General features: G+C 34.6%; 1 protein-coding gene across 1 annotated transcript in view; it reads right to left on the minus strand.

Moving 5' to 3' along the window:
- Positions 1-19,876, minus strand: part of Ccdc178 (coiled-coil domain containing 178) — a 394,311-nt gene that overhangs the window by 41,429 nt on the left and 333,006 nt on the right. Inside the window, exon 18 of the mRNA XM_046428324.1 lies at positions 8,375-8,452. Coding sequence (XP_046284280.1) covers positions 8,375-8,452 — 78 coding nt within the window. The remainder of the gene's footprint in view (positions 1-8,374; positions 8,453-19,876) is intronic.

Genomic DNA, 19,876 nt, shown 5'->3' on the forward strand with positions numbered 1-19,876 from the left:
GCCATCAAGGGGTAACTAAATAACAACAGAAGAAAAGCAATCATGATAGACATTCTTGAGAATAATTTCATACACATGTTGAAAAAAACTTTGCGACTCTATACTTTATCTCATATTAAAATATGACCAGAAAGCTTGAAGATTTTGTGCTTTAAAAGTGCTAGGTTGGGGATAGGGTAGAGAAAAGTTTATTTGGTAATAAACTAAAATTATCAGGAAATCATCGTTGCTTGTCAAGTATCTGATACATGAAAATTATACCTAGAAACATATTTTAAAATATATTGCTGTTTAGTTCTTTATATACTGACATGGAAGGTCATGGTCTAAGTTAAACATTCTGAATCAAGTGGATATGTATATATGCTACTTTATTTTTAAAAAATATTTTTAGTCGTAGATGGACACAATACCTTTATTTTGTTTATTTATTTTTATGTAGTGCTGAGGATCTAAAACTCAGTGCCTCACACGGGTTAGGCAAGTGCTCTACCACTGAGCCACAATCCCAGCCCCATATGTGACTTTCTTAACATGGACAAAAAATCCTCCAACCTTTTCAATTCTACTCAATGTGATTCATTTACATAGCACAGTTCATAGGTTGATTGTATTCACTGTGAACTTGTTGAATTTACTGACATAGATTCTTTTTAAAAAAATAAAAATAAAAACAAACCCAGTTTGCAGTGGAGAAATCTGTATTTTTAAGAGTTTAACCACCTTTAGTTTATATTCTTCTAACTTAAAGTTCAAATTCTTAATTATGATATCACACACATCAATCTGAGTTTACAATGGCTTTCCTTTGTCTCCCTCTGATTTTTAGCAGCCACCTCTAGATTAATAGTAGTCATAAAGACATTCAGAAGCAAAAGGCCTGTAGATCCTGGGACACAGAGCATCCTTAAAAACAGATTTTAATGCAAAATGAATGCCTGTCTACCCCTGTCAGATATCAGCAAGAAATATATGACAAAACTTTATCCACATACATTATGCTTGGAGATTATTGTGACAGAATGCTCAAGACAAAAGTAAGTAGGGACCCACTCTGTTCAAAAATTGGATAATAGACTAGCAAGACAATAAAAGTTCATAGGTTTCAGCCAGAAATAATAGATTTCAAGAGAGTGACTGTAGGATGAACTCTTTTAACCTCACTGAGTGGAATCGGATATCTCATAAAATAGTTCCTCACAGCAAAATACTACTTTATTTTATTTTATTTTTTTGGAGTCCTCGTTTTAGTTCAAGGCTGTGATTACTTAGGCCTAGCTTAGCTTTCAATAGACTCACTTCCCTATCACAGGACTCTAGGATATGTGGAACTACTCTTTGAATGTAGATCAGTCTATCATGAGAAAATAAAAATTAATATGATAGTAGCCACACATACAATAAAAGTCATCTAATAGGTATATTTTAGAGGAATTCCTTAAAATGCAGGAAATTTTTACAAGTGGGAGCTCTTTAACCTGTGTAAACAAAGAAAGCTGAATGGTTATGTTTTCCACATCCCCAACTTAAATGATGAACAGCATCTTTGTGTCCTAAGTCTATGTTCAGTAGCCTGCATTCTAGCTTAGGGGAACCACCAAGACCTTAAATTTATCGGAAGTTTTCTCGTATTATTTCATTGAATAGATTGCTCATTCCTTTGGTTTGAAACTCTGTCCCTTCCTGTATCCCAATGACTCTTAAATTTGGTCTCTTGATGTTATCCCATATTTCTTGGATGTTCTGCTCATGGTTTCTTAACAGTCTTGCTGAGCTGTCTATGTTCTTTTCAAGTTGAAATACTTTATCTTCATTGTCTGATGTTCTGTCTTCTAAGTGTTCTACTCTGCTGGTAGTATTCTCAATTGAGTTTTTAAGTTGGCTTATTGCTTCCTGCATTTCTAGGATTTCTGTTTGTTTGTTTTTTATAACCTCTATTTCTCTGTATAGTTGATCTTTTGCTTCTTGGATTTGTTTATGTAATTCATTGTTGAAGTGATCTTTCATTGTCTGATTTTGCTGTCTGATGTCTTCCTTGAGACTCCAGATCATCTGAAGCATGTATATCCTGAATTCTTTATCTGACATTCCATCTGCTGCAGCTATTACCTCTTCTAACGTTGAGTTGACCTGCAATGCTTGTGGTCCTTTCTTTCCTTGTCTCTTCATACTGTTCGCGTTCCTTTCTACTTGGTGAAACTGTTGTGCTATTGAATTTTCCCCCTATATATTTATATTGGTCTTGTATAGTTGCAAAGTCTCCCTCGCAGGCGCGGGCGGCGGCTCTGTCCCTCTGCGGGCCGCTAGGCTTGTTCTGTCGGTGGTCACAGTTCTGTCTACTTTGCAGGCGCAGGCAGCGGCACTGCCCCTCTGCAGGCCTCTGGGGCTGTACTGCCAATGGGTCGCAGGTGCGCCTACCTTGCAGGCGCGGGGGGGGGGGCGGCTCTACCCTTCCTCAGGCCACTGGGCCTGTTCTGTCTCTTGGTTGCAGGTCTGGCCTGTTCTGATGGTGGTCACAGTTCCGTCTACCTTGCAGGCGCTGGGGGGAGGGGGCGGCTCTGCCTCTCAGCAGGTCGCTGCTCCTCTTCTGCCGGTGGGTTGCAGGCCCGCCTACCTTGCAGGAGTGATTGGAAGCTCTGTCCCTCCGCGGGCCACTGGGCCTTTTCTGTCGGTGGTCACAGTTCCCCTACCTGGCAGGCGCGGGGGGTGTGGGGCGGCTCTGCCCCTCAGCAGGCCGCTGGGCCTGCTCCGTGCATGGTCACAGTTCCCTCTACTCTGCCGGCACAGGGGGAGGGGGCGGCTCAGCCTCTCAGCAGGCCGCTGCTCCTCTTCTGCCGGTGGGTCACAGGCCCGCCTACCTTGCAGGAGTGATTGGAAGCTCTGTCCCGCCGCGGGCCACTGGGCCTTTTCTGTCGGTGGTCACAGTTCCCCTACCTGGCAGGCGCGGGGGGTGGGGGGCGGCTCTGCCCCTCAGCAGGCCGCTGGGCCTGCTCTGTGTGTGGTCACAGTTCCCTCTACCTTGCCGGCGCAGGGGGAGGGGGCGGCTCAGCCTCTCAGCAGGACGCTGCTCCTCTTCTGCCGGTGGGTCGCAGGCCCGCCTACCTTGCAGGAGTGATTGGAAGCTCTGTCCCACCGCGGGCCACTGGGCCTTTTCTGTCGGTGGTCACCTGGCAGGCGCGGGGGGTGGGGGGTGGCTCTGCCCCTCAGCAGGCCGCTGGGCCTGCTCTGTGCGTGGTCACAGTTCCCTCTACCTTGCCGGTGCAGGGGGAGGGGGCGGCTCTGCCTCTCAGCAGGTCGCTGCTCCTCTTCTGCCGGTGGGTCGCAGGCCCGCCTACCTTGAAAGAGTGATTGGAAGCTCTGTCCCGCCGCGGGCCCCTGGGCCTTTTCTGTCCGTGGTCACAGTTCCACCTACCTGGCAGGCGCGGGGGGTGGGGGGTGGCTCTGCCCCTCAACAGGCCGCTGGGCCTGCTCTGTGCATGGTCACAGTTCCCTCTACTTTGCCGGCGCAGGGGGAGGGGGCGGCTCATCTGTGAGTATTAATGAAAGTCATGTAAGTAGAGAATTTCTTTGAGGACCAAATGAAAAAGAAAAAAGGTCAATAAAAAACAGAGTTTTGGGGAAAGAAATCTACAACTAATAACCTTGAAAAGGAAGAACCAAGAAAGGGAAGAATTGAAGGCCTTCTTTAAGACAACAACCAGTGCCTAGTAAGTCACACACACACACACACACATACATACACACATACACACACACACATCAGAGACAATAGATAATCAAAACCAATAAACAGTGTAGAATACTGAAGATGATGGACAGGATGCAAGATCTAATAGTTGGCTATGACAACAACTATTTTAGACAAGTGGTTATGGTTAAAGCCCAAATGTCACATATCTGCAGACAGTGATCACTAGATAAATATTTCTTAAAACTTACTAAACAGATAAAAACAAATGCCAAATGTTTTCTCTGATATAAGGAGGCTGACTCATAGTGGGGTAAGGAGGGCGAGCATGGGAGGAACAGACGAACTCTAGATAGGGTAGAGGGGTGTGAGGGAAAGGGAGGGGGCAGGGGATTAGCAAGAATGGTGGAATGTTATGGACATCATTATCCAAAGTTACATGTATGAAGACACAAATTGATGTCAACGTACTTTATAAACAACCAGAGATATGAAAAATTGTGCTGTATATGTGTAACAAGAATTATAATGCATTCCGCTGTCATTTATTTTTTTAAATCAATAAAAATAAATAAATAAATAAATAAATATACATATTACCCATGGAGTGGGGGGGGGACTTACTAAACAGATAGAACAGACCAGGTTTAACCTGGTAAATAGCATAAATCAAAAATTTCCACCAAATATTTTATTACAGATAGTTAAAAAATATTCTTACACAGGGAAAATAAAGTGAGGATATTAGGAACAAATATTGCTCTTAAATATTTTATTACAGATGTTGGCCAAAGAAATAAGAAAATATAATAAAAATGTATAGGTATAAGAGTTAGGATGAATGTGCTTATGGAAAATTCAAGAGGATCTATAAATTAACAATTGTAGGTAATGAGAGTGTAGAAATTTTTCTGCACATAAGATCAGTATTAAAACACACACACACACACACACACACACACCATTTTGAGATGGAGGTATAGCTCAGTAGTACATGCATGAGGCCCTGGGTTCAATTCCTAATACTACAATAAAAAAAATTGTAAAAAACCCAACACTTTTAGAAGTCAGCATAACAAATTTTGAATTGTTACAGGAAAAATTCCATTCATAACCAAAAAATAAAATGTAAGGTAGCAAAAAAAAATGTAAAGTAAGGTAGCTAGGTTTAAATTATTTAAAAATGTGCAGGACTTTGCACAGAGTTATGAATATATTTTGAAATGTATAAAATAAGGAATGAAAAATGTAGGTATAATGCTTTTATGTGTGAGAAAAGAGTATCATGGACATGTGACTTTGTACACAGTTGTCTACAGTCTCATCACATTTCATGGAAGTTGATCTAAAATTCATAGAGAAGAACAAAGGACTGTGGATAGCTAAGACTACTGTGAAATAGGAGAACAAGCTCTAAGAATTTGCTATGTAATATATAAAACATCTTGAAGCTGCAGGAACTAAGAGTAATATCAGCATTGAAATGCATAAACAGAGCATTTGAACATAAAAGACAGCTGAGTAACAGATGCATGTACATAAAATATAGATATTTGATATATGACAGAGATAGCATCACAAATCAGTGTAGGAAGGATGGTGTAATTATCTCTATGCAAAATAAAATAAAGTGAGATCCTTAGCTCATAATATATACCAACATAAAAGTGGGATGGATTAAAATAAAGAAAGTTCATCTTTTAAAATTTGGTAGAAAATATAAGAAAGTAATTTTATGATCTTGAGGAAGAATTTTTAAATAAAATATTAAATTCTAATGGAACTAAGTTAATCTTATCAAAAACTTAACAATAGTTAAATTAGAACACAGAAACAAACCAGAGATTTAGAAAAAATACTACCAATGAAGTGCTGGCAAGAATTTCTTTAACATATAAAGAGCCCTTACAAATCAATAAGAAAAATGCAATCAACACACCAGAAAAATGGTCAAATTATGCAAACAGGCAATTCACAGAAAAAGAACCATTTTTTAAAATATTTGAAAACATGTTAACTCTAATAGAAAAGTACAAATATATATACCTCATAATTATCAGATTGGCTAATATTTTTTAAAAGTCTGTCCACCAGAAATATTAGTAAAGATACAGAAGAATATTAAACTCATATAATGTTCAAAATTGCATACAGTGTGACACAGACTTTTGAGTGCAATTTGCCATTTATATTGAAAATGTGCTGTCCCTTTGATCCAGCAACTATATAGCTGGGTCTACACACGTTGGATCAGCAGTTGTCTCAGTATGGTTCCCAAACCATCAGGTTCAGTACCACTTCAGAACTTGTCAGAGATAGTGTCATTCATATCTACCAAACCAGAAACTCTGGGGCCCAGCAATGAATTTTAACAAAATCTCTAGTAGATTCTAATATGTGCTGAAGTCTGAGAAAGACTACTTTAGAAAACCTTTCCACTATGTTCTAAAGGAAACATATAAAATAATGTTAATTTACAGCAGCTCTTACAATAGTGAAAATTTACAAACAATCTCATGATTTACAAACGATCTTGTCTCTGGAGTCATGAAAAACTACATTGTAGTATATTTATACCCCAAACCCTTGCATTTAAAATGATACACTAAAATTGCAAGTATTACATATAGTATTACATCTATAGAAATAAAAAACTGAAAAAATACTTTATATTTTAACTTGATGACTACATAAAATTGTATTAAAATGAAAATGGAATGAGAAACACTTATGGAAGATGAGTGGTTAACTTGTTGGAAAAAGAACAGAAATATTTGGAAGCATCTGAGAGAGGGTGTTCAGTGCATCTAAACATGTTTAAATATACAGAGCAAATGTCCAGATTCACCAAAATTATGAAAGTACAGGAAATTTATCATACACATATATATACTTATAATTCATACATACTCTAGCCTACTGCACATTTAGTGTTTTTATTAAAACATGAGAAACCTAAATCAAGCTGGCCTCTGCAAAAAGGCACCCACAACATTTTGTGGCTTGAGGTTATTTTCTTTTAGAGAATTTATTGTAATCTAGTTTTTAAAAGAGTGTTCCATTACACTTGACCATCTGCTAACATATAAACACAGGCTTCTTTGTACAAGATGTTTGTTATGTATGCACTAAATGTGTTTTTTACCTACAATAAATGTTCAAAATGTTAACTAAGTTTACAATAAGGAAAGAATTACTATTACTAGATGCTTAATAAATTGTCTAATATTTTTGGTATATCTATCTACCCCTCCATATACACACACACAATTAATACAGTTACTGGGTAGTACTTTCATAATTACTTCATACAGAATTAAAGATTAACATACATAAAATGTTTTCATGGGAATCTGAATTTCATAGTTTCAAAAGGCAACCACAGAGCTCTATGAAGAATATATTAATCTAAATAACAAAATTTTAAGCTTATACATACATTGTATGTATGCTATTGTGTTGAAATAATAATAGACTAGCGTGTTTTTTCTTTTAAAATTTCTTAAATTGTCTCTGTGCATTACAGAACATAAATATCATTGGAAACATACTTTAGATAAAATTAAATCATTTTTAGAGACATATGGTGCCAAAAATTAACTCCCCAAAGCACATAATTTAACTGGCTCTTGCAATTTAAGAACCCTGGAAAAACAGAAAGGGAACATTTCAAGGAAATGAGAAGTGTCCTTATAATGAATTTCTGCTTATAAGAATCAGACATAACAACAGTCTTTTTAATTAAAATACAAATACCATATGTATAGTTATCTGAAAATGAACTATAAATTGTTTTTGCGGAAAACAAAGACCAGTCAATACTGAAAACACAGAAGTCCCTTAGAATACGAAGTTCATAGTAACCAGCAGAGAAGATAGTTCACGATCAGCACTCAAAGGTCTTTGCCAATGAAAAATGATTTGCCCACCACGGGACTGATGACAATATATAATTGTTCAAGATTTGACTATCTAGGATAGGTTTTCAATAATACCACATTTATAGTTTTTTTAATGAAAAAAATATTTAATTAAATAAAAGTGGATGGTGGTTGAAAAGAACACATTTTTTTTGCATATAACATGAAAAATCCATTAGCCACAAAATTGAAATAGGAAATCAACAGAATTACCATAATAAATAAACTTTATTAATATAAGATGTTGGACAAATACAAGAGGTGCAGAATAATTCCAAATTCCAAAATTACTTCCTAGGATGAATTATGAGAGCATATAGGATTTTTAGGGCAATATAAATATCTGTATGAATACACAGTAATGGCTACATGTCATTATACATTTGTCCAAGCCCATAGAATATACAAGAGTGAACCCTATAGTAAACCATGGACTTTGAGTGAGTGTGATGTGTCAACGTAGGTTTGTTAATTTTAACAAATGTACTACTTTGGTGTGGGAGGCTAATAATGTGAGAGGCTGTGCATATGTGTATACGGTTGAGGGTGGACACAAAGGGTACATTGGAAATTTCTGAACATTCCTCTCAATTTGTCTGTGACCCTAAAATCTGAACCCCCAAATTAAAATCTACGAAACCAAAATTACCTCTTGGTGTAGTAGCATCAGAATAGGAGTGGGTCTGTGTTGTCTGTGACAATGACTATTTTTAGTGGTCACGGGATTTTTGAAAGATGCATATATATGCATGGATTAACACATCACGGGTAACTGAAAATATGGAAGTTCATCAGATATGCCTGTTAGGGAGCTTGGGAGCTTTGTAGGTGAGAAACCTGCAGCCTAAGAGTTGAAATATTATAAAGAGTATTTACTTTGGGAGAAAATTAAAACTTTAATGCAGTCTATTTGTACTGTCTATCTATAAACACAGTCAAGCAAACAGTCCTATTGTAGATTTGGATCTAAGAATTACATATATTTGACAAAGGAAAAGAAAACATGCTATTTCCTGCAGTTTTACATTTGTGTTTAGGTAATCCAATTAAATCACATTTAAAGCTTTGACAAAATATGACAAAGATCATTTTGAAAAACAAAACCCAGTATTTTCCTCTAGGAATAAATTTTAGCTAGAAGACAGATAGATAATACAACTATATATATATATATATATATATATATATATATATATATATTCATTCATTTGCACTATAACATTAAAGTAATTGTTACAATTCCAACCCGCTTGTTATAAGGTTTCACATACTGAGAGCATACTGCCTTTCTCAATCCCTGACAGATAAATAAACCTGATAAGCAAAGATATGTGAATGCAATTTTAATTCACCAGAGTGATGTGAAGCACACTAGGCAAACAGCTAAGCCTTATCAGTTCTGGTTTTTGTAATAACCCAAACAATGGCAATTACAAACTATTCCACAGATTTTTGGCAAGGGGGCAATGACAGATATACCAAATTCAGTTAATACTCATCTTTTTATAGGACTCAGTTACCAAGCTACATATATACAATATAAAAATCTCAAAAGTAATGAGGTATTTCTTTATTATCAATTTTCTTTCACAGACTGGCGCTAAAAGATTACGTAGCTCGTTTCTGGAAAGGTCCTTTGTCAAATGTGGAGGTATACTTATAAGTGAAAACAAAACTCACATGCATTCCCAAATCTGGAATGGGTCTCTAAGGAAACTAATAAAAAGCTACTCTATTATTTAAACTATGTCAAGTATAATATATTTCAAAATTCTCTATTTGAACCTCTGATGACATGACAGAAAGAAAACTGATTCATAAGAGATGCTGCTAAGTTTTGTACTAAAAAGCTTATGATCAGGTCTATCCCTTTATGTGAACACACAAGTGATTTTATTTTGCATACTTTATAACTATAATGCATACTATGGCATTAACATATGACTAATCTAATGTTGCTACATGTTTAATAGTAATAATAAGCTGCAAAACTCACAGCCTTCTAGGTTTCATAGCTATTTAGTTCTGGAATGAAATTACTACATCCCAATAGATGTTTGAGCAAAAAAAGGTGAAGACAATTATTTAGATATTTTACTTATATTACTAAATTTCACACTCAAAATCCCAAGAACATTATAAAAGTTATCCTCACAATAAAAACCTAACATTGCTCAAATGAATAATTGTTCAAAAAACAGTTGAAAGTGGGCTTACAAAGAGAATAAAATATGGAAGTTTATACTGACACTATATTTTAGAGGTAAACATATTTTTAAGGTATCCATTACTTGTCTGCTTATCAATCATTTGCCCGAAAGTAATTAAATCTCTTGATTTTAAACATGGCCAAATAAGTTCTCTTTTGCTATTCATTTCTGTGTTGTGGGGGAATAACTATTTTTCATGATTTATCGACAGTATGTCTTTATAGTCTTCCGAGATCCACTTGTGTCAGTGCAAATAAATTGAGGGATACTTTAATAATCACATTTACCTAAAATTAATTTACAATAAAAATATTAAATCAAAAATAATTATAGTGCTTGCTAGCTTATTTTGAATTTGTAAGAAGTAGCATATATTTCTACTTTAAGAATATCAAATTTCATTAAAAATAACCCCAGAAAATTTAAAATTTTCTAGATATAGGTAAACAAAAATGCTTCTGAGATTATTTGTTTTAAACTACTTCTGAAATTTCAGCTGTAGGAGAGAAGAAAATCCGAGACACAATTAAACAATGTGGAAGAATAGGGGCTCAGAAAGGAACTAGATTATCGTTATAAGAAATGAGGCATCAGAAAAGCCTGAACTGCATCTAGAATGCAAAGCCTTTCTTTTTCTGGCCTTAACTTTTTATTGCTGACCTAGAATTGGTCTAGGGCTAGAAGGAATGCAAGAAGAAGTCATTATGCAGAATAGTGCAAATGGAATGGTTGCTAAAAATTTACCAACCCATTTGTTGGCTTGAACCAGAGTAAAAGAATTGAATCCAGGATACATAGAGCAAATATAGTCAAAAATATTAATAATAAGTTAATGTCTTATGTATTGGTCATGAATGCCACCTGTTCTAGTCAGCTTTTTTGCTGCTGGGACCAAAAGACCTGACAAGAACAACATAGAAGAGGAGTTTACTTGGGGCTCATGGTTTTAGAGGTCTCAGTTCACAGATGGCCAACTCCATTGTCCTGGTCTCAAGTTGAGGCAGAACATAAAGATAGAAGGGTTTGGCAGAAGAACATGCTCAGGACATGACAACAAGGAAGCAGAGAGATCTACTCAGGGGCAAAATATAAACCCCAAAGGCATGCCTCCAGTGACCCACTTCTTCCAACCACACTTCCTTGCCTACATTTATCACCCACTTAACCCATGGTCATTGGATTAATCCACTGAGTAGGTAAAGGCTTTCACAACCTAATCATTTTCACCTCTGGAAATTCTTGCAATTGTCTAACATATGAGCTTTTGGGAGACACCTCAGATCCAAACCATAATGCCACTCTTTCAGGAAACATTATGATCTGAATCCCAGTATACACAAAGCATCAGAAAAGAACATTGGTGCCAATGATTAATATAAATGAAGTAATATTAACTATTAGGAAACTACAGATGTCTGCCATACACTAAAAGTTTCTGATGGTAGTAGTACTCGTATAATTTGTGAGTTTGGATTTAGTGTCACTTGAAACTGATTGTCTCATGTAAGAAACATGATAGTATAATGAGACTAAACAAAATTGTCAGTAAGATTATTGGAAACTGAAAATCTCTTTTTTCTTCTTTCTTTCATTAGTTCCTTCTACTCAGACATTTCCTACCCTTCTAATGAAATGGCTCTACAGAAAGATCACCTGTAGCATATCATGATTTATACCTACTGATTCTTGAAAGTCTTTCCTTCTTTGCTGTGTCCTTGGTTTCCCACTATTGTTCTATGCTCCCTTTTCAGTCTTATTTACTGGTTATTCCCTATTAACTACTAAATATCAGTGATTCCTAAGGATCGGCCTTTAATTCTCTTCTTACCATGCTCTCCATGAGTGACCTTATACACTTCCATAACTCAAACTACTAGTAAAACAATGATGTCTCCCAGACTCTTATCTGCAATGAAAACACCATTAGGCCTGAGTGGTCTTTATCATTATCTACTGGAGACTTTTCCCTATCTACCCAGTGAGACCTCATCAAAGCTCAAAGATGAATCCATTAGGTCAGGAACCATCTCATCCAACCTACTTTCTCTTCTTGTTGTCCTGTGATTTAGAATGAGAGCCATCATTCACTCTGTCATCCTAGCCAAAAACCCTGGAGCTATATGCACCATCCTTATCCTCATCTTTCATTGTCTATTCATTCAGTAGGTTCCATCAATTTTGGCTATAAGTATTGTTCTATTTGATCCTTCACTCCCTCCTTACCCTTGATTTCTCTCATTGTTAGAAAAGTTAGCATGCTGGCTTCTTTTATTAATTATATCAAATTATGACTGTATGTTACAAATAAGTAAGGACAACATGCTATCTTTTCTAATAGTAGTGAGAATTGAGTACCATGAGAGCCTGTAATATACCAACTGAGACCAAAAGAGAAGACAAAGCCTTAATAGTGAACATTGGGTTATGCAATATTTTTGTAGACATGGAAATGCTTTTGAAATTTCAAGGAGCCATGATTACTGCTTGTAAGTGGAAGCTCTGGCAAAAGGAGAGTAATGAACAGGTTAGAATCATTTTTCAATAGCAATGAATTAAACATACAAATAATTGAAGAATTTTATGTTCTAAAATACAGCTGTTTTCCCAAAGTAGCTTAACACAGTCTTTTTCTAAATTTATGTTATTTACTTAACAAACAGTTCCTCATGGAGCAGATATAGCTTCCCAGTCTTTATTTATTGGCTACAAATTTCAAATGAATGCCATCTAAATGAATGAATTCCTACTATGTGTACGAGTATATATATTCTCTAAGGCATGTTTCTCAATTGATAATGAGCTACATTTTTATTTTACTTAACATCATGAAAATATCGTCTCACTCCCATAATGCTATTTATATTTACATTGCTAAGTAGAAGCCAATATCGCTACTATCATTTATTGATAAAGAAAACTTTGATTGAGACACTGTTATAGTCTGTGCTAAGTACCAAGGATCCAGTGGGTCAGCTAGTTTCTATCTTCAATATGGTTTGCAGGCACATAAAAGTTAAGTATTAAAAATTTGATTAATAAAGATGAATAGAATCTAACCCACAGAACCTCAGGGAAGGAATACCCACCTAAGATTTTGAAATTTTCTTGAAAGAAAGAAGGCTTTGAAGAAATTACTCTGGTGACTTTGAAAAGTAACTTATCCATTTTAATGTAAGACAGAAATTTTATTTTTTTATTTTTTCAATAAATTATTAAAACTTTTTTTCTCTGACATGGGCCTTTCATGACATCATCCTGTTTAAAATATCAGTGGCACATTTTTAATGTGTATATTTTAGATAATCTTAACACACACAGAGGTAACCATGTGAGATGATGTATATGTTAATTTCCTTGACTCAGGTAATAACTCCCCAAGGTGTACATATATCACAACATCATTTTGTACTGCACACACTTAGAGCATATGTATATGTTTCTTTGTGTGGGTATATTTATATAGACAAAATTAAAAATTGTTGTCAATTTTTTAGGTAAGGTATTATGAACTAGGAAGTAACATTAGAGTCAACAAAGCAGTCATTAATATCATTAAGCTAAACTGAATTAACAGCACATAATGTAACAGACCCTTAATAGAGAACAGGGCTTTTCCAGAAGAAATGGTGGGAATGCTCGGATGGTTTGGAAAACATTAAGGAAGAGGGAACAAAAATCAAGGAAGAATAGTTCAAAACCTAAAATTAGGCCAGATGAAGGCAACATTTGAGTTACTGAAGAAAGTGACCCAAAGGATAAGAACTATCACAAAGTTGTGGACAGCCAGAATGAGAGTGAACTTCCCCAAACCAAGAAGAAAGAAGTAAGTGCATAATGCAAAACTCATCAAATGTTAAGATATAAAAGTGCCTGTCCTGGAAGATCTGCCCTGGTCAATTTATGGTTGAACTCATGTCTATAAAATTCTTGTTCATAACTCAGGAACACGAGCTAAACTTTAAGCCATACCATCTAACCTGAATGAGTGAACATTCTAGCAAATTTTCATAATGCAAACTAACTAAATATCCTCTTAATTTCCTGATAACAGAGCAAAAAGGCATGTCATGTGGCTGGACAAACTTTTTTTCCTTCTAAGAAAGAAGCATAAAAATAACACTCAAGATGAATTTTCCTTAGTCTTTGGAGTAGTAGTTGTTCTGCTTACAGAAATTAACAAATTTTATGCCACAAATAGCATCTAATCTCTGTTTCTTTCAGTATTCCCCAAAATAAAAATCTAAACCTACATGTTCTCAATCCTCTGACAGTTTCTGAAGTTAAACAAATCATGTATAAATTTGAGGCCCTGAGTCAGTGCAAAAAAAAAATAATCATGTTTCATTTTTCCTTTGATCTCCATTTTCATGTGTGCATAATTACTTTAACCCTCTAGGTGAATATTTTATTTTATTTTTTTTGAGAATTTTAATATTTATTTTTTTTACTTTTTGGCGGACACAACATCTTTGTTTGTATGTGGTGCTGAGGATCGAACCCAGGCCGCACGCATGCCAGGCGAGCGCGCTACCGCTTGAGCCATATCCCCAGCCCAGCTGAATATTTTAGAAGTATAAAAAACACTAGCTAAAAAAAAAAAAACTTATCACTGTTGTACATTGGCCCAGAACCAATATTGAAAATTTACTACTGAATATCATGTACTGTCGTGAGTGCCTTTTGGGCTGAGTAGAACTCATGTGAGTAGAACTTAAGAAACCACTGGCATGATTAAACCTGGGGAACTGTCCATTTTTAGCCTATTTTCTGCAACATTTTGGACTACAGAATTTTGGACAGGGCTTTCTTTGGGCAGTTTTTTTTCCTTTCTTAATTTATTCCATAAATTTTGAGAACTCACAGAAAATAAATGAAAAGAGTCCACTGGATACTCTGAAGGGAGCTTTAATTTCACAACAACTAAATTTTTCATGCAAATACTTTTATTGCACTGAAGGATTTGAATCACATCAAGGAAATTCCCAAGGGTACAGCCCAGGGGCTGGGAGTGAAGTTTGAGCACTATGAGATCACCAGCACCAGGGTGGTGGGTGCTGTCCGCACTTGGTCTCTCTGACTAAACCTAGAATGCAGCTCAGGGTACCTAAGCTTTTGATTTTCCCTTTGCCTTCCAGGAAAATCCAGTGTTCATTTTCTCTGGAAGAAAGCAGTTCAACTTGGGATGTGAGATCAATAAGCTCTCAATCAAAGATTACTGAATAAATACAGTGGAAACAATGAGATTCAGATAAACAAAAACTGCCATGCATAGCCCTGCAGGACTTCAGTGATTACAAACAAAATGAAATAAGTATTCACAAAATGTTTAAGGAAATAAAAAAGGAATTACATGCTGTATGATGGTGGATGACATATTTGAATTTCTGAAAATCCATGGCAGCATTTATTTATAGACTCAGGGAAAGTATTGTTTCAGAACAAGGGCAATGAAGAGGTATTTTAAGTAAGCTGAAACTGAGAGTTTATTGCTGATGTACCTCTGAGAAAGGATACAATTCAGGGAGAAGAAAAACAATTCCAGAGAGAAGCTCTAAGTTGCAAGAAGGAATGGTGAGGAGCAATGAAAAGGTAAGCATGTAAAGTTAAACACTGTCTATATAAAATAATAATAAAAACAGAAATCCCAATAAAAACTATACCTAATTTAAGGATATAATGAAGAAAATAACTGTTTTATAGCAATAATATGTATGGCTGGGAATCAAAATCTTTAACTCGTATTTTAAATTACAAAATGCACAGTTCTAAATAAAATAATAATCATTTAAGAAAAGTATCTATGGGTATATTAGAAGTTTAATGATAAAAATAAAATGTCATACAAAATGATAGAAATAACGTATTAAGAATAAGAAAAAATAAACAACAAAAGAAATTTCAATTTAAAAGGCAAATAGGGGAAAAAAGCAAAGGAAAAATCAGAACAATTAAAAATAAAAAGTTGCATAATAGATGTACAAATATATCATTGATTGCAATAACCATATATGGATTGCAATCAATTAAAATAGATTGGGTTTAGAAAATTGTGCCTACATAAACTTGACAAGAAATGCATTAATGTCTAAAACTACAAAAGTCTAAAAGTAAATAATCAAAACAACTTATTAAGCAGATACCAGCAAAATGAAATCTTCGATACATCCGACAAAAGAGGCTTAAGACAAATAGCATTCTTAGAGCAATTATCTGTATTTATATATATGCATAAAGGTAAAAATAGTTTGTTTTTAATCAGAAACATATATTCAACACCTGAATTCAACAAATAAATTAGCAATAATACACTAAGAATATAAATCAACTAATACATCAACATTTGAGAGATTTCAAGATAGCCATCAATTTTGGCAAATCAAAAATTAAAATAATGGTGAGGATGGATGGCCTTAATAAACATGAGCTAGCAAGTATGCATACACATATGTGTGCATGTTCACACATACACACACACATATATACACATGTGCTCCAAATTATAAATTACACTGTCTTCTGAAGCACCTATAAAACATTAAAACTGGAAACATAAGGTAAAACATAAAACACAACATTTTATGAGATCAAAGAACAAGTATTATATTTGAGAGCACTGACATGGTAGAAACCACATTGTCAACAAGAAAGCAATTAAGTTACAAGGCAAAAAATAAAACCAACAAAATAAAGATATATATCTTTAAAAATATATGGATAAAGTTCTAAATAACACACGAATCAAAATGAATCATAATAAATTTTAAATACCTAACACTGAATGGTAATTTAATGAATGTCAAGCATGGAAGATGATAGTTAGAAGAGTGTATACCACAATATATACCAGTTTAAACACAACAAAGTAGGAACTAAAAATTAATAACATCTGAACGAAAACAGTGACAACTTTGATGAGTACCAGCAATTAAAACCACTGAGGTAATCTTATGCAATAAATTTAAGATGAAATGAAATTGATAAATCCTAATAAGTAGAACTTAATAAAAGGAACTTATGACAAAGTACAAAGCCACATATTCTTAATTATTAAAGAAATTGTTTTTAGTAGTTAAAATTACTTCCATACAGAAAACACTCAGTTCTAAGGTTTTATCCAAGAGGTTTTCAAGTTTTAATAGTTCCAGAAAATATAAAGAGTTTATATACCAACTCATTCAACAAGTTAAGCATAACATGAAAACTCATATCAGGTACAATAGGAGAAAGGAAAAATGGAATTCTATCCTTTTTGAGAACAACTTGTGTGTAAAACTCCTGGTAAATGTTTGTAAAATGAACATGGCCATGTATAAGAACCATAATTAATCACGACTGGGTTGGGTTTCTTCTTGAAATGCAAGACTTATTACAAAATCTAAACATACATTTTATCTACCACAGTAACTTAAAAAAGAAACAAAGCTATATTATCATCTTACTGGATGGAGAAAACACATTTGAAAAATATTCAAGATCTATTTGTGACAACACCCCCAACAAAACATATCTTATTTGTTTGCGAGAGGATTGCAACAATTTTTTGGAAAGAGCTAGACATTAAATATTTAGTCTTTGTCGGCCAAGTCTTCAGTGGGAGCCACACAACTCTGCAAACAGCCTCAATGCAGCCTTAGAAAATATGAACATAAAGAAGTGCAGTTGTGTTACAATAAAACTTAATGTATAGAATTTGAATGTGATATAATTTTCACAGCAAGAAATATTTTCTTCCTTTGATTTTTCTTTCCAACTATCAAATAATATAAATGAAACTTTTCTTATCTCATGGGCATTACAAAAATATGTGCCAGCCAATTTGGCCACAAAGCTGTGGTTTGTCTACTCTTGTTATAGAACACTGTACTTGAGAATCTAAACAATGTAGTGAGTTAAGGAAAAACACATATGTTTGGAAAGATACACATATATCAAAGTAAAGAAACTGTCGTCAGTTACTTATATAAATAATGCAAAAGAATTTACTGTTAAGTGATAAAAAATAGCAAGACATTTTTGCCAGTGGCTATATAAAAAGTTGCTGTTCAGAAATCAATTAAAATTTTATTCATTATTAAAAACTATAATTACAAAATGTTTTTGCCAAATAAAATTATAAGGTGGTTTGAAACAAATGATTTTTAAAAATAAGTTGAATAGGATTAACATGGTAAAGACTAGAAAACTTAAAACACTGAATGAGACAAAAAATAAATACTGACAGTGAAGTTACAAGAATATATCTTTATATGCATAAAGGAAGAGATTTTAAAATTTTGTTTCACCAGACTTTTTTCATCAAGCACCCTAAAAATGAAAATGGTAACCTACATAAACAACCAACAAAATACTAGCATCTAGATCACAAGTAGATCATATATATATACAGATAGAACATATATAGTTTTTATATAGTTATTATTTATATACACATATACATATATAAATGTATATACATAGTTATATAGTTTATATAGTTATTATCTATATACACATATATAGTAACTACATAAAAAGATAAAAGAAAAATGTTTTAAAAAATTCCAATGGTAGGGGCTGGGGTTGTAGCTCATGGGAAGCGCACTTGCCTGGCATATGTGAGGCACTGGGTTTGATTCTCAGCACCACATGTGAATAAATAAAATAAAAGTCCATCAACAACTAAAAGTATATATATTAAAAAAAGTCCAGTGGTAGGTACTGGATGTGGTGGTACATGTCTGTGACCCCAGTCATTTGGGAGGCTGAGGCATGAGAATTGCAAGTTTGAGGCTAGTAGCGAGACTCCAAGTGACCTAGTGAGACCCTATCTTAAAATAAAGAATAAAAAGGGCTAGGGATTTGATTCAATGGTTAAGTGGCCCTGGGTTCCATCTGTGGCATAAAGATAAAACAAAGTCCAATGGTAAAATGAACACAAGACATGAATCCATAAGGGAAAACACAAATAATATACTTGTGACTAAAAAATACAAGTTGATGACACAATGAGGTATTCTTTTATATTCATTACATTATGAGAAATTATCTTCTTTTTAAATTTATTTTTTAGTTGTAGTTGGACACAATACCTTTATTTATTTTTATGTGGTGCTGAGGACTGAACCCAAGGCCTTGCAGGTGCTAGGTGAGTGCTCTACCGCTGAGCCACAACCCCAGCCTGAGAAATTATCTTCTTTACATGATAATTAAAATACTCATATGATATTTACTATCATCATAATTTGGTGAGTACTTTTGATTCTGTCAAGTACTGTGAAGGATATTTACATTATTCTTATCTTACAGGTTAGACAAAGGATTCTTAGCAAGAAGAAATAACTTGCTCTCTGATGGTAAAACTAGAACTAAAATTCATGTCAGCCTGACTTCATATTTCATATTTTTAATCATTATCTTTGATAAATATTTGCTGAGTAAACAGTTAATTTAGTTGGTGTAAGCTAGAGAGGTGTTTTGTTTCAAAGTTGTAAATAAGCAAGTTTTAACTACTGTTTATTCTCTTCTTTTTCACATTTCTAATCACACTGGCAACAGCCACTGTGACTTCATACTGTCCCCTGGCTGTTTCCCAGCTGCTTCTTCAAAGCCCTTGTTCTTAGAGAAGTCTTCTGCTCCACATCCCCAGCAAAACCTTTTCTGTTTGGTCCTATTCCTGAGTTTCTACCCTGAGACACATCTTTATGTGTCTTAAGTACTCCTTATTAGCCAACTTCTATATTTTATGTATCACTCTTCCTGAAGAATTGTGTCAATTACTCCAGGTACTTAAAAAGGACATCTACCATTGCTTTACCCGAGGGAATAAATCTAATGAGGGAATTTAAGTTCCTGAATAGTGTTGGTGGTTTAGAAATAATGGGAACTTCTAGATCTTTCCTCCAATTATACCACAACAGTGGCTACACATGCTGTAAATTCAACATGGAGACACTCATGGTTTTTTGGAATAAATGAAAGTGTAATAGCTGAGCAAATTTTATTATATTTTCTGTCATGTTAGCATAAGTACTCTAACAATGTGTCAAGTCAAACAATTGTTGTTGTTTTTTTTTCTTTCA

Source organism: Marmota monax, unplaced genomic scaffold (assembly GCF_021218885.2).
Source record: "Marmota monax isolate L192 unplaced genomic scaffold, Marmota_monax_Labrador192_F-V1.1 WCK01_AAM20220418_F8-fsc00031, whole genome shotgun sequence".
Taxonomy (NCBI): domain Eukaryota; kingdom Metazoa; phylum Chordata; class Mammalia; order Rodentia; family Sciuridae; genus Marmota; species Marmota monax.